Source organism: Acinonyx jubatus, chromosome E4 (assembly GCF_027475565.1).
Source record: "Acinonyx jubatus isolate Ajub_Pintada_27869175 chromosome E4, VMU_Ajub_asm_v1.0, whole genome shotgun sequence".
Classification (NCBI taxonomy): domain Eukaryota; kingdom Metazoa; phylum Chordata; class Mammalia; order Carnivora; family Felidae; genus Acinonyx; species Acinonyx jubatus.
The window spans coordinates 46170030-46186246 of NC_069395.1; the positions used below are offsets into that span (position 1 = coordinate 46170030).

The 16217-nt window shown below is 36.1% G+C and overlaps 1 protein-coding gene across 25 annotated transcripts in view; it reads left to right on the forward strand.

Moving 5' to 3' along the window:
- The window catches only part of HMCN1 (hemicentin 1), a 703321-nt gene that overhangs the window by 552329 nt on the left and 134775 nt on the right, over positions 1-16217 (forward strand). For all 25 annotated transcript variants that reach the window (XM_053209695.1, XM_053209701.1, XM_053209691.1 and 22 more), the window contains 5 exons: positions 3750-3846; positions 7736-7858; positions 8950-9111; positions 10506-10787; positions 13872-14039. In XM_053209695.1, coding sequence (XP_053065670.1) covers positions 3750-3846; positions 7736-7858; positions 8950-9111; positions 10506-10787; positions 13872-14039 — 832 coding nt within the window. The remainder of the gene's footprint in view (positions 1-3749; positions 3847-7735; positions 7859-8949; positions 9112-10505; positions 10788-13871; positions 14040-16217) is intronic.

Sequence of the window (16217 nt, forward strand, 5' to 3'; positions counted from 1 at the left end):
AAGGCCTGACTAAGGAAAGCAAATAAGCTAGCGTGGCTGAAACAGAATTTAACAAAGTGAATATGTGGAAATAATGTTGACAGTGTTGATTTGAGTGAAGTAAGAGCTAACGTGAAAACTAGTTTAAGGAATTAGGATTCAGAAAGTCAATAAGCCATTGGAATGTTTGTTTATAAAGTCTTCGTAATAACCTTATTGAGAAATTGAAAGAATGGCTAAGTAATCTGCCACCATTACTAAGTGTCAGAAATGGAATTTGAATACAGGGTGTATAGCTTCAAAACTCATTCTGTTCTACTAACCACCACACCACATAGCCTCTTGGTAAAGGAAGGTTATCACTGGCAAACAAAGGGAGTCGAGAAATGGATGATGGTGTCAGCACATAGGAAGCTGAGAAGCATACACAAGGAGAGCAGAAGCATGGGAAAGAATGGGAAGGAGTGTGAAGTTGTGTCTGAGAGGCAACCCAGTAGAGACGTTAGGAATTATGATCTGTAATAATGGAGCTGGGTGAAAGAGAAGTGAGAATAACTGACAGAGGAAAGTAGGATAGTCCATTGAGCTATATAGCGGGGAGTGGGGGGAAGGCAAAAAAACAATGGCCATCCTCAGAGGTAGAACAAAAGCTCTAGAAAGCAACTGGTAGAATTCTCAAACCCCAACTCTGGCCAAATGAGAGAGAAGAAGACAATTGTAGAAACACAAGTCCTAGCACTGGTAGGGGAGAGCTATGTGTGATTAGAAATGTCTTAGCAAATTTCAGAGTATATAAGTTGATTTCTCCAGAGCACAGATATTAATAGGGCTGGGAAGCCAGAACAAAGGAGATGGTGAAGAAATTCTGGCATCTACTGAATCCCTACCACGGAGGCTGACCAAGGTACCCTGAAGGGTGCAGGTCCCATTGAGGGGTGTTGGGAGACAACTGCATGGAAATGAAAACTGCTACAGAACTTAAAAAACTGAATTGATCAGTTAAAACTCTCTCACCTGTGCATTACCCAAAACAATTCATGCACATCTTTAACCAGGTAGAGTAATAGATTCTTACTGCTTTAATTTGCCTAGAACACACTAGGCAGTGAATAAATCTTTTTTATTAAGTTTTTATTTTAATTCCAGTATAGTTAACATGCAGTATTATGTTAGTTTTAGGTGTACAATATAGTGATTCAACAATTCCATACATCACCTAATGTTCATCCCGACAAACGCACCCCTCAATCCCCATCACCTATTGCACCCATCCCTCCACCCACCTCTCCTCTGGTGACCATCCGTGTATTCTGTACAGTTAAGAATCTATGTCTTGGTTTGTTTCTCTCTTTTTTTTTCCTTTGTTCATTTATTTCTTAAACTCCACATGGAGTGAAATCATGTGGTATTTGTCTTTCTCTGACTGGCTTATCTTGTTTAGTGTTATACTCTCTAGCTTCATGCATGTTGTTGAAAATGGCAAGATTCCATTTTTGTTTATGGCTGAATAATATTCTGTTGGATATGTAGAGCACATTTTCTTTATCCATTCATCTATCAATGGACATGGGCTGCTTCCCTAATTTGACTATTATAAATAATGCTGCTGTAAACACAGGGGTGCCGGTATCCCTTTGAATTAGTGTTTTTGTATTTTTTGGGTGGGTACCCAGTAGTGTACCTACCTATTTTTAACTTTTTGAGGAAACTCCATACTGTTTTCTACAGTGGCTGCCCAGTTTGCATTCTCACCAAAAGTGCAAGAGCATTCCTTTTTCTCCACATCCTTGCCAACACTCGTTGGTTTTTGTGTTTTAGATTTTAGCCATTCTGACAGGTGTGAGATAATATCTCATTGTAGTTTGGGTTTGCATTTCCTTGACGATGAATGATGTTGAACATCTCTTCATGTGTCTATCGGCCATTTGTGTGTCTTGTTTGGGAAAATATCTGTTCATTTTTCATTTTTCATTTTTATTTTTAATTGAATTATTTGTTTTGTGGTGTTAAGTTGATAAGTTCTTTATATATTTTGGATACTAAACCTTTATCAGATATGTCATTTCCAAATATGATCTCCCATTCTGTAGGTAGCCTTTTAGTTTTGTTTATTGTTTCCTTTGCTGTGCAGAGCTTTTTATTTTTATGTAGTCCCAATAGGTTATTTTTGCTTTTACCCCTTACCTCAGGAGACATATCTAGAAAAATGTTGCAATGGCCAATGTCAGAGAAATTACTGCCTGTGCTCTCTTCTAGTATTTTTATGGTTTCAGGTCTCACATTTATGTCTTTAATCCATTTTAATTTATTTTTCTGTATGGTGTAAGAAAGTGGTCCAGTTTCATTCTGCTGTCCCGTTTTCCCAGCACCATTTGGCAATCAGTAAATCTTCATCCCTCCTCTCTATGAATTCTTTATGAGATGATTTTAAGGACCTGGAACCCCAGGTTTGCATATGTTTATCAACAATTATGTGACTTTGGGCAATTTATTTTTTTAATCTTTAAATTTCTTTTCAAACATTTTTTTAAGTTTATTTTTAAGACAGAGAGAGTGGAGTGGGGCAGGGGCAGAGAGAGGGGGGGGACAGAGGATCTGAAGCAGGCTCTGAACTGACAGCAGAGAGCCCAATGTGGGACTTGAATTCACGAACCATGAGATCAAGACCTGAGCCGAAGGCAGCCGCTCAACCAACTGAGCCACCCAGGAGTACCAAGGCAGTTTAAATCTCCGAAGTGGTCCTCGTTTTTCTTAGTAAAATAAGGAGGTTAGATTTTAAGTACTCTTTCAGGTCTAATATTCTTGGGTTCTCCATCTGTGCTTTGATAAATTCCAGCTCTCTTTGTTCACATCAATCCATTAATAAGTGTTATTCAGTGCTTACTGTGCACCCCTAGTACACGAAATACCTTCAAAGATCAGTCCAACTCTAATGATTCTCTCTTTTGAATGTTTAAGCAATTGATTGCAAACTTATTTAGCAATCAATTACATACTGTTTGTCGTACCTCTTATGTTATCTTGTGTTATGTATTCCTTGTTTATTATTGAACACTTTTTTAAAAATATTCATGTACTTTATATTCTTAACTAGATTGTAAAATCACAAACTATATGTTACACTATACTTCTTGGTATCTTCTAGCTATAATATCTGGTACAAGGTTCTCAATAACTGCTAAATGGTCAATAAATAAATGATGAAGAGTGTTGATGCATGTTGCAGATAAATATATGGAAAATGTTTACTGATACTCAGTTATCTATCAGGCACCAAACTAGCTGCCAGGAGATTGAGACTAACTGCATATAATGCTTGGCTTAAAGAAGCTTACAGAACCAGTATGGGGAGAAGACATGTAATAAGTCAAAATAAAGGTGTTATTTTACTGAATGATATCCTAGAAATATACAGATTATCTATTTTAAAGCCTTAAATAACTTACTCAGAAATTAATTGTGACTTGTTGCTATTTTATGTGAACTTTATTTAATTATATGTAAAAGGCCTTTCTAGACCTTCAGCCACTAATATTAATTACATTAAAATAAAGTATGATACATGTAGATAAAAATTATTGAATCTTGATTCAAGTGTTGAAAGTAGGTGATGGGCATGTAGCCATACATATTACTATTCCCTCTCCTTTTCATATGTTTGAAAATATTTAGAGTACACATGAAAAATAAGTCACAAATAACATTAATAGAAAAATTCCAATTACTTATGAAATAGAAACTGAGGTTTCAAAATATGGTTTTGTTTTTAGATTGAAGATGCTCAAGTTCAAGACACTGGTCGTTACACTTGTGAGGCAACAAATGTTGCTGGAAAAACTGAGAAAAACTATAATGTAAACATTTGGGGTAAGTGTGATTATATGTAATTCCTTCAAAATCAATCATAGGTAGACTTCCTGAACCTAAGCATATTGGTTATTAGAACTTTGACATGGGACAATTCTCCTCTCCTGCCTGAGCTTATACCTTTAGTTCTTGCAACCAGGATCTTCTAACGATCGAGCTTTCTCCATGAATTGATGATGGCTGAATCAATTGAAAGAGGTCAGAAGGCCAAATCATGCACATGGATTTTGTGTGTGACAGAGAGAACACCTGTGCTTGCTTGGTGGTGGGATTACTCTGCTGACCAGTGAGAAAAGCTGTCCTCACTTGAAATTCTACCATTTATTACCAACTAAGATGATTCCTGGGAATTATCACAACTGTACTTGGCCATGACTATCTGCTAATTGTTAAAAAGTGCTCCAATTTCCAGTATATTCACCTTTATTTTATTTACTTGTTTAAATTCACTTATAATGTATCATGCCACATTTCTTTGATTGTATTTGTTTAAACTTTTTAACTGTTGAGATCATGAGCTGAAATTTACCTTTGATTTATAAAAGTCTATTCGAAACCACATTTTTAAAATCCAAATAGGTAGAAGAAGTAATTTGATTCCAGTGGAGAGCACATATCTTTTAAAACTTCAAAACTCTGAATTTATGTGTAGAAAATAATTAATTATAAATCATTATCATTGAGGAAGGTTATGAGAAGTGCTATTATTCACCCTGTGAAATGATTAATTTACCTTTAAAGAGTAAAATTTACTAAGTAGTAAATTTATTTACTACATATTAGTTATATATCATTAACATCTATCCCTACCTCCTTCCATCCTGTTTCTTCCTCCATTGCTCCTTCCCTTTCTTTCTCATTTCTTTCAAATGGGAAAAATATTCTTGTAACTCCCAGTCTGGACAAGACACTGAACTAAGTGTTGTCAAGTAAAGAAAGTGTTGTCAAGTGTTGAAAAAAAAAGAGAAAAATTAGAGCTGATGATCAGTTAGAAAGTGAGGTGAGAAATTCATTTTTGCAATGGTATATTGAAGATGTGTATAGAGTGTCCCTGTGAAGCTGTCCTTTGTGCAGTCAGGAATACAGGCCTATAATTTAGGAGAGAGAGAAAAAAGAGTTAAAATGTAAAGGTGGAGACATGAGTATATATGTGGCAGTCAAGATCCCATAGAGAATAAGAAGAATGTGCACAGAAGAACACTGTAGACTCTCACACATACAATATAAAAAAAGAGACAGAAAAAGAAACACGAAGTGAGAAACTGAGAAGGAGCAGTCAAAGAGGTAGGGGAAAATTGTGTCATGGAAACTGAGGACAATGGTGTTACCAAAAGAAAAACATGGACAACAAACGAGTTGGACATATGGATGGGTAGGTGCATGAATGAATAATATCACATATTGCAGAGAAATTAGACATGAACTACAAAGTGTAGTTTACAGAAGAGAACAATGCCCCTTTAAAGGAAAGCAATTTAATAGGGGAAAGCAGAATGTAGTAAATATAAGAATAAATGATTGAGGGGAGAAAGTTGAGACATCAAGGATAAATTCACTCAAAAAAAAATATTTATCATGTGCCTCTGTGTTCTAGGCACTATGCCTCATGTAGTCATAGAGAAGTTAATGAGAAAGACAAAGCCACTGGTCACACAGAACATGTAGTCTGCTGCTACATAAATATCTTTAAATAGACATTTAAAATTAAACCTCCTAAGAGATCATAGGAGTATTTGTGGGAAGACATATCAGGGCTCGTGACATCTAATTGAGATTTTAAGGATAAGTAGGCATTAGCTCTCTGAAGAGGATGGAAGCATTACAAAGACCTGGAGAATACTGTCTGTGTTCACTGAGGCAAACATCATTCACTATGGAGCCTGGTATGGAGCTGAGGAGAATGAGAAGATCTTGGGTAGAAAAGGTTAAAAAGGGAAGATTGAAAAGAATGTCTAAAACCAATTTTTAAAGTAGGTATTTGATTCTTAAAGTGATAGGATACCATTTAAAAGGATTTATAGAAGGACTGGGGTATTCAGATCTGTATTTTGGGAATAAAACATATAAACTCTATTAGTATTTAAGAAATTGAATTAACAGAATTAATTTATCACGTGGAGAGGTGTGAAAACAAGAAGAGTAAAGGATGGATGTCACTGTGGGTTGGCCCTCTGGGCCATGTGGACAGTAGTGCCCTTTTCTCAGAGAAGGAAGGTGGCTGAATTCAGTTGTGGGCAAGATGAGTTTGAAAGTGCCTCTGAGGCATCCAGATAGAGATGTTTAGTAGTCCGATACAAAAGTCTAGATCTCAGAGGGGGTCTACATTACAGATACAGATTTGCAAGTATTTATGTCAGTGGAAGCCACAGGAGTAGAGAAGGGTAGCATTTAGGTTGGAGAGGGTATACTTATAGTAATCTGTGTAATTGTCATTTTCTTCTGTAGAACTTTCTATCTGTGGTATAGGTGATGACAGAGTAAACTATACGATTCATCCAGAGAAAGAGAGTTGTCAAATAGGAAGGGCAATAGTGCAAGGCAGTTGAGAATATTGACAAAGGAGTAGTTGAAATTATTGATCATGAAATCTAAGCTAGATAGAGAAGTCAGTAAATAAGAGTAGGCAGCTGGATTGGGAGGTTCCTGAGAGGTGAAAAGACTTGAGATTCAATTAAGTCAATGAAATGAGAATTGGGAATAATTGAGTGAAAGAGCTACAAGGACGGAGCAGTAGGAGAAACGTAGAAGAGGAACATGAGGGAGAAAGGGATGAGCAAATCAAGGAAGTGACGTCACGGTGGTTTGCCTGGATATACATGTAGATGTTGAGTTCATACAGAGTAATGGCAGATTTCCATGTGAAGAAGGATAGAAACAAGTGTCAAATTCTTCAATGAATAGAAAAACAATGCTTAAGGGTGCCTGGGTGCTCAGTCGGTTAAGCATCTGCCTCCTGATTTCAGCTCAGTCATGATTTCATGGTCATGAGATTGAGCCCCGCCCGCATTGGGCTCCATGCTGAGCATGGAGCCTGCTTAAGATTCTCTCTCCTCCTCCCTCCCATCTTCCCTTGAAAAGAAAAGAAAAGAAAGAGAAGAGAAAAGAAAAGAAAAAGAATGGTGGGTTCACAGATGATGGTGAGGGAGAAAGAGAAGTAAATTGATGGCATGAGCCTCAAAGGAATAGGCTTTCACTTGGGGGTGGTTGAAGTTGAACGGTGACTGGAAGCTGGATTGAGGGGTGAGGAGGATTCTCCCACTCCTCAGCTCCCAGGAGCTTGGAAAGCAAGCATCTGTCACCTGATAATACTGCAGCCAGAGAAGGATCTTGAGAGCAGAGTTCAACCAGCAAATTCTGACTCAGCCTCCTTGAGAGAACCATGGGTAGTCAGGGTTCACTTGAAAGGTTCCAAAGAGAAACTAGAGGACAGTGGGGAGGCAGGCTATGCATTCTAGACCAGGTAACATAGCCATTTCTTAGATCCAACCCCTTGTGTCTTTTCTTTACTACAACGTTGTAAGCGTGATATTTTCCAGTTCTCTTCAGCATCTGAGACATCAGAACTGGCTTGGCACAAATGACGGTTAATTTTAAATTTGGTAGGTGCTTTAGATTTTGATGCAAGAAGTCTATTTATCTGTAATACATTTGCTTCTTTTTAGCCGCTCTGGATATTTTGTTAATTAAGTTTCTATCAGTGAAAATGGGAAGTCTGCTAATAGGTATTTAGTCTACATCTTACAGTTGACTTTTAATGTGGTATTGATATGTCAACATCAAGTGCTAATTACTTCCTGTGTCATTTGAGTGAGAACCTTTTTTTTAATGTAAAGTATTACAGAAGTTTTATGTTAAGTTAATGTAAAAATTGTCTTTTTTCATCTTTCAGTACCACCAAATATTTATGGTTCTGATGAACTTGCTCAGCTTACAGTCATTGAAGGGCATCTCATTAGTTTACTGTGTGAATCAAGTGGTATTCCACCCCCAAATCTCATTTGGAAGAAAAAAGGTCAGTTTTCACCCTTAACATTTATAAAATTAAATATAAATTTTAAATGAATTTATATTTTATATGACAAACATGTCACTTTATTAACAATTTCCCTGGGGTCTGCATACTAAAATACTAGATAGCAGGATTGCTTTATTTTAAATGTATAGCATGTGATACTTTTAGTATCTAGCTGAAAATCTTTAGTTTTGAATCTGTTCTCCAGAAAAAAAAATAATTTTCTGTATTAGTTGATTGCTTTTTAATCAAACGCATTATAGAGTGGTTCTAATGATCAAGAGTCCAACATTCAAAGAAGTCTTGTTTCTTCTTCAGAATAGCTTTAAAAAATATTTTCTATAACAAGCAACATTGCTGTATTTGTGACAATTTTTCAGTGTTAGGATTGAATTCTGCAGTTGAACAAACTTTCAACTTACTCATCAACAAATATTTATATGTATCCATTACCTATCAGAGAGATCATGTATATTTTTAGTTGACTTTTAAAATCATTTTTGTGGGGCACCTGGGTGGCTCAGTGAATAAGCGTCCAACTTCAGCTCAGGTCATGAGCTCATAGTTCATGGGTTCGAACCCCACATGGGGCTCTGTGCTGACAGCTCAGAGCCTGGAGCCTGCTTCAGATTCTGTATCTCTCTGCCCCTCTCTGTCTGCCCCTCTCTGTCTGCCCCTCCCTTTCTTGCTCTGTCTCTCTCTGTCTCTCTCAAAAATAAATAAACATTAAAAAAATTAAATTAAAATCATTTTTACTGTTTTAATATTTTACTTTATTTTTCTGTTTTCTTTGAAATGCAATATTGATTGAAAGAAAAATTTGCAGAAGATAATCTTGATAAATATCTTCTCTTCTTTCTCTTCCTCATGCTCCTTCTTGTCTTGTTTTTCTTCTCCTCGTTGTCCTTTTCCTTCTTCTGTTTTCCCTCTCCTTCCTTCTCCTCCTCCTTCTTTTTGCATAGGATTGTTTTGCAGTGTCATCTGCCTTTTAGGTACTTGAACTAGGACATAAATAAATATACTTATCAGAGTATATACACAAAATGTTGTATGTTTTTGCTTCATATTCTGCCATTTTGTTTTCTTTTCAGGCTCCCCAGTGCTGGCTGATTCTGCAGGGCGAGTCAGAACTTTATCCGGAGGCAGACAGTTACAGATCTCAATTGCTGAAAAATCTGATGCAGGGCTATATTCATGTGTGGCATCGAATGTTGCTGGAACTGCAAAGAAAGACTACAGTCTGCAAGTTTACAGTAAGTTATTGACTAACCAGACTTTGGCACAATTTTCTTTTAACCTTTCTGTCTTTCATACTTACTTTTTCTTTATATCTTTAAGATACATTCAAGGCAGTGTGATTATAATATAACTATCATGAGACCCACAAATTTAAATTGTGCTGACATAAACAAAAAACAATTGCTTACTTCTGTTATTTATTTAGCAATACAGCTGTCCACTCTGCATCAGCTTGCCAATGGCAGACGCATCGATGTGGTTGTATTGTGTTGTGGGCAGGATAGTGGATGTGTGGAATGGGGAGAGATAGCATTGTATCATAGCGTATATTTGCAGTGCGTAAAAATACCTTATTTTAAAGATTAACTTATATATGATTTGAATGTTTTAAGTATTTAAATTATCTCATTTAACCTTTACATGAGCTATGATAGGAAGCAAAATTAATGCCTCCATTTAAATGTGTGGAAACCATAGAGGTTTCCATGGCTGGCCAAGGTCACACAGCTCGATTGTGGTAGAAGTGGCACTAGAACACAAGGTTACTAACACTGGCCCATTTTTCTTCCCCCCCCACACACATATTTATTAGTAAGGGTCTAATTTTTTTTTCTTAGAATCAGTAGCAGGTAAATTTAGCTGCAAAACTACAGAATAACTGGCGATCAGTGGCTTAACCAATTAGAGACTTATTTTCTCATATAATGAGAAGCCCGAGGTTGGCAGTCACTGGGGTTGGTCAGAACCTTAACTCATATCAGGACAGGAGGGCTAGGATTCTCCTGGCCCTTCCTTTATGGTATCAACATCATTGCTGCAACTGTGGTATCAAGTCCACACTGAAGGCAAAAATAAAGGTAAGGAGTGGTATTTTTTCCTTTCATCAGGAGAGCAAAAGTATTCCAGACCCATTCCCCTCACCCCCTATGCCTACCCAGCTGATCTTTATTTAGATTTTATAGGCCTGAATTGATTCATGTGACCACCTCAAGTTTTAGCAATAGTCTCAGCTTTTCCAGCTCCCATAGTGGAAGTTAGAAGGAAGAAAGGAATTCATTGTGAGCGAGGCTCCTGTATCTATTTTAATGTTAGTCCTAGGAAGACTTCTGTAAATTAGGGCTATGAATGACAGGTTCAAATGTTTGTGTACCTTGTCAAAAAGCAGGGAAAGTAGCAAACACAGAATTCTTTTTTTACTGTGTTGATAGTTTATTCTAAGCATGAAACCATTTAGAAACATTGGAGAAGAATTCAGCATCTCAGTATAGCAATGCTGTCTGTTAGCTTTGGGTCTCTTCTTTAGTAGTTAATATTCGACATCAAAAATGAATTTAACTTTGATAATAATTCCTATGCAAGACTGGAAGCAGGCATTTCCTACTTTATTATTTTTTTCTTTTTTCTTTAGTTCGACCAACAATATCTAATAGTGGCAGCCACCCTACTGAAATTATTGTGACTCGAGGGAAGAGTATTTCCTTGGAGTGTGAGGTGCAGGGTATTCCTCAACCAAAAGTGACCTGGATGAAAGATGGCCGCCCCTTGACCAAGGGAAGGGGAATGGAAATATTGGATGAAGGTCGTATCCTTCAGCTGAAGAACATTCATATATCTGATACAGGCCGTTATATGTGTGTTGCTGTGAATGTAGCAGGAATGGCTGACAGAAAATACGACCTAAGTGTACATAGTAAGTATAAAGAAGCTCAATAAGTCTATTCACTGGCTCTTATAGTCTATAGCATCCTGGATAGGAGATTTAAACCTTCTGTGTTGAGTCTTTTATTTATAGCCCATGATTTTCTACATATGTACCTCTTTTCTGGATCAGTCCCATCATTTATCCTTCTATACCTGACCTCCCATTTCTTAGCTTGCTGAAACAGGCATATATTGGATATTCTATTAGAAAAGCACATAGTGAAGTAGATATAATTGTCTAATTATCTTCTTCAAGTACTTTTGGTCCAGTGCTATCCCAAGTAATATTCCTTAAGTCTATTTTCCAAATTTGCTGTCTTGGTTTGAACAAGCCTAGGTTCCTTAGAGCTTATGGACTCAGCATCAGTTGTTCATGAGTTTTACCAAAGTCAGCTTTAATATTTTAATTATTGGGTCATGAATGTCAATACGAATACACCAAACATACATGTACTCAGGGACAGTTTTTTGTATGCATATAATTTGAATTGCAATTTTAATTTTTTCTTTGTTTTTTAAATTCAGTTTATTTAAACAAAAATAATTTGCCACCCCACCCCACCCCACCCCCCCCACACACACCACACACACACACCTTTGACAACCATCAGTCTATTCTCTATATCTATAAACTTGGTTGTATTTATTTGTTTGTTTTTAGATTCCACATCTAAGAGCAATCATACAGAATTCGTCTTTCTCTGTCTGGGTTATTTCACTTAGCATAATGCCCTTGAGGTAGTTTTGTTCTTTTTTTATGGCTGAACAATAATCCATTGTATATAAATCCTTTAATTTCTTTATCTATTCATCCATCAATGGACACAGGTTGTTTCCATTGCTTGGCTATGGTAAATAATGCTGCAATGAACATGTGGGAGCATATATTTTTTCAAGATAGTGTTTTCATTTTCTTCATATAAATACCCAGAAGTAAATTGCTGAATCACATGGTGGTTCTATTTTTAATTTTTTAAGGAACTTCAGAAAACCTATTTCTCATCATGGCTGCACCAGTTTACATTCCCACCAACAGTGCACAAGCATTCTCTTTTCTCTTCATCCCCCCTCCTTGTTATTTTTTGTCTTTTTGATAATAGCCTTTCTAACAGGTGTGAGGTGATATTGCATTGTGCTTTTGATTTGTATTCCCTATTGATTAATAATGTTGAGTACCTTTTCATGTACCTATTGGCCATCTGTATGTCTTTTTTTTTTTTTTGATGTTTATTTATTTTTGAAGGAGAGAGAGACAGAGCGTGAGGGGGAAGGGGCAGAGAGAGAGGGAGACACAGAATCTGAAGCAGGCTCCAGGTTCTGAACAGTCAGCACAGAGCCCAACACAGGGCTCAAACCCATAAACCACGAGATCATGACCTGAGCCAAAGTCGGAGGCTTAGCCGACTGAGCCACTTAGGCGCCCCTGTATGTCTTTTTTTTGGAAAAATGTCTATTCATATACTTTTCCCATTTTTAATTGGATTGTCTGTTTTGGGCTATTGAATTGTATGAGTTCTTTATATATTTTGTATATTAACACCCTATCATATATATGATTTACAAGTAATTTTTCCTGTTTGGTAGGTTGCCTTTTCATTCTGTTGATTATTCCCTTTGCTGTGCAGAAGCTTTTTACTTTGATGTAGTCCCAATAGTTCATTTCTGCTTTTGTTGCTTTTGTTTTCGGTGTCACATTCAAAAAATCATCTTAATATCCTATGTCAAGGGGCTTACTGCCTATGTTGCCTTCTAGGAGTTTTATGTTTTCATGTCTTGCATTCAAGTCTTTAATTCATTTGAGTTAGTTTTCATGTATGCTGTCAGATAGTGGTCCAATTTCATTAGTTTGCATTTGGCTATCCAATTTTCCTAGCACCATTCATTGAAGAGACTGTCTTTTCCCCATTGGATATTCCTGGCTCCTTTGTCATGAATTAATTGACCGTATATGAGTGGGTTTGTTTCTGGGGTCGCTATTCTGTACCATCGATTTTTGTGTCTGTTTTTATGCCAATACCATGCTGTTTTAATTGCTATAGCTTTGTAGAATAGTTTGAAATTAAGTAGCGTGATGCCTCCAGCTTTGTTCTTTCTCAAGATTGCTTTGGCTATTTGGGTTTTTTTGTGGTTCCATATAAATTTTCGGATTGTTGATTCTATTTCTGTGGAAAATACCATTGGAATTTTGATAGGGATTGCATTGAATCTGTAGATTAGTTAGTATGGACATTTTGATAATATTAATTCCTCAATCCTTTTATTTGTGCCTTCTTCAATTTCTTTCATTAATGTCTTATAGTCTTCAACATACAGGTCTTTCACTTCCGTGGTTAATTTATTCCTATGTATTTTATTCTTTCTGATACAATTGTAAGTGGGATTGTTTCTTTGTTTCACTCTCTGATACTTAATTATTCATGTATAGAAATGCGATAGATTTTGTGTATTGACTTTGTATCCTACAACTTTAATTAATTCATTTACTAGTTTTAACAGGTTTTGGATGGAATCTTTAGGAATTGCAATTTTTAAATCTATAGAAACAATGATAAATTTAATAGACACTATCTTATAAGTTGAATCCAATTAGGACATGCACAACATCCAGTATTAATAACCTGTGGTTTGAAGCCAGTGTATGAGCCAAAATTAACAGAATCAGAATATAAAAGAAAAGAGGTTTCAATATAAAGCATCTTTTTCTGTTAGATTACTTTTAATTTTTAGGATTAGAATTATTTGTTAGAAAATTCTGCCCATAAGGAGGTCATAAATCCATATTAGAGATTTACCAGACAAGATGAATGACTCAGAAAATCATTCACCACCAAGAGAATAATGGCGTGAAAGTCATTTACTGCTATGAGTGGGGGAAAAGTGACATTTTTTACCTCCAGCAATGTCACACTAAAAATACTGCTGCTACTAATAAGCTCATTGTTGTGGTTGCTTATTTTGCTTACTTTTCACCAGAAAATGGAAGTCTAATTGTTAGCCATAGGCTGTTGAGGATTTGGTTTTTGATATATATTAGCTACTTTATTTTCCTTTTCTTGTTTGTTTTATCTTACAGCCCCTCCAAGCATCATAGGAAACCATGGGAAACCTGAAAATATCAGTGTCGTGGAAAAGAACTCAGTGTCCCTGACTTGTGAAGCTTCCGGAATTCCCCTGCCTTCGATTACCTGGCTTAAAGATGGGTGGCCTGTCAGCCTTAGCAGTTCTGTGAGAATTCTCTCAGGTATTAGAAATTTTCATGGCCTGATAATCTGGATGGCTTCATATGGCTACAGTCTCTCCTTAATTTCTCTCTTTTATTTTTTCTTTTTGATCTAATTGCTTACTATATTGCTGGTCATATTAAGAAAAAAATATTTAGAAGGACATCAGAAGCTCTATGAAAAGGGGGAAAAAATCTGTAAATATCTCTAGATCTTTTTAAAAAAGAAATCACGGCACTTTCTTATTACTTAAATCATGGGGATGTCAGAACATTCATGCTACAGTAAGTACCAATCAATTTGAAAAGTGAGGAATGAAGAGAAATACTGAAAATGAAGCCAGAGTCTAGAATGAATCATATTTTATAACAAATCTCCATAACCAAGTATTTCATTTGAGTGTGTTTTATATTTTCAGGATGGGTTAGTTTCCTATGAGCTAGGACTTTATCATTAATGTAAAAGGGATATTCAGCTTCTCCCTCATCTGATTATGTAAAAAAATCTATTAGTTTGTCCTTTATAAACCAGGGTAAGCATGCAGAGAGGTGTCTCGAGGCCATGCCACAGGAGTCTGTGCTTAGCTCTTTTAGGAATGAGTCTGTGCTTCACTCTTTAGGTCTTACACAGACCAAGAAAACAATGTTGCCAAGCTGTGGTTAATAAAGGGCTTGGATACTGAGAAGAATACGTAATATGCTGAAATGAAGGCATCTGAATTCAAACACACCTCACCTTGAAACTTTAGAGTTAAGCCTAACAAAATGGAGTTAAACAAACTTCTGCACTTACATTAAAAACATGATGATGGGGGCATCTGGATGAGTCAGTTGGTTGAACTCCCAACTCTTGGTTTCAGCTCAGGTCATGATTTCACAGTTTTGTGAGTTAGAGCCCTGAATCGGGCTCTGAGCTGCTAGCACAGAGCCTCCTTGGGATTCTCCCTCCCTCCCTCTCTCTCTCTTTCTCTCTCTCTCTCTTTTTCTCTGCCCCTCCCCCACTTGTGCTGTCTCTCTGTCTCTCTCTCTCAAACATTTTTTTAAAATGATGAAAATTAGGCTGAAATTTGGCTTCAGAATTTTTCAAGAAGAACTCTGAATTGTGTTTGTGATTCAGTATACATTAACAGTGTAATGTGGTCATCAAGAAAATAAATCCAGTATTTTGCCACATTAATAAAAGATATTTTCATTAATTAAAAAAAAGAAAGAGACCAATTGTATTCTGGACTTAACTTACTAGGAAGACTGGAAGGACCTATTGATAATATTTTTAAAGAAAGGTAACCATGATAGTACCTTATTGCAAAATAATTTACATTTCTGATTGTATTTAAGGTGGAAAAATAAACCGTATGTAACATTATGGTTACATAGTGAAAATTAAATTTAAAGACTTGAAGAACCATGGTGCAGAAAAGAATTATGTTGGATGTGTCTAGTTCCAGAGGCTAAAAGTAATGCCAGTTTATGGAAGATTCTAGGGACAGATTTGGGTCTGAATATAAGCAACTTAAAAAATATCTATATTGTTAAAAGTTAAGATGAACTATTCTTAACAGTAAGTGACCTCTTGCCTCTAAATTTGTTCAAAGTTTCAATTCCCACTTTTGAAGACTTTTTCAGATAAGATCCTTTCCTAGTTTTGAATTAGTTCTAAATATCCTAAGGTCCCTCTGTTTTTTTAAGGTGTTGGTCTATAAATGATAGGACCTTGATGAAGAATTTATATTGCTATAATTATTGTATTTATTGCCTATAATACTCACTAAATTTACAATTCCAAAAAAGTTACTTTGTTCACTTCTATTTCTTCACCTACAAAGTGAAGATATTAATAATATTTGCCTCTTAGGGCTTTTGTAAAGTTGAAATGAGTTCATATATGTAAATCAGTTAACACAAGCATCCAATACATGTTCAGTATTGACATAGACAGTCAAGTAAAAGGTTTGGATGTCCCTGTCCTGGGAAATTTTCCTATTTCCTTAACTATATTACTTTCCTCTGCACAGGAGTCCTAGTCTCTATTGATCTTAGGAAATGCATACGAATGACAAAGGCTTTATTACAATTTGGCTACCAAAAACCTGAACACATTATCTTCTTGTTGAAATCATCCTCATATTTTTGGCTTCTTTTTTTAATTCTCAATTGCTGAAAAAGTAGGAACTCTTTTTAAATATAATAGCTACACCA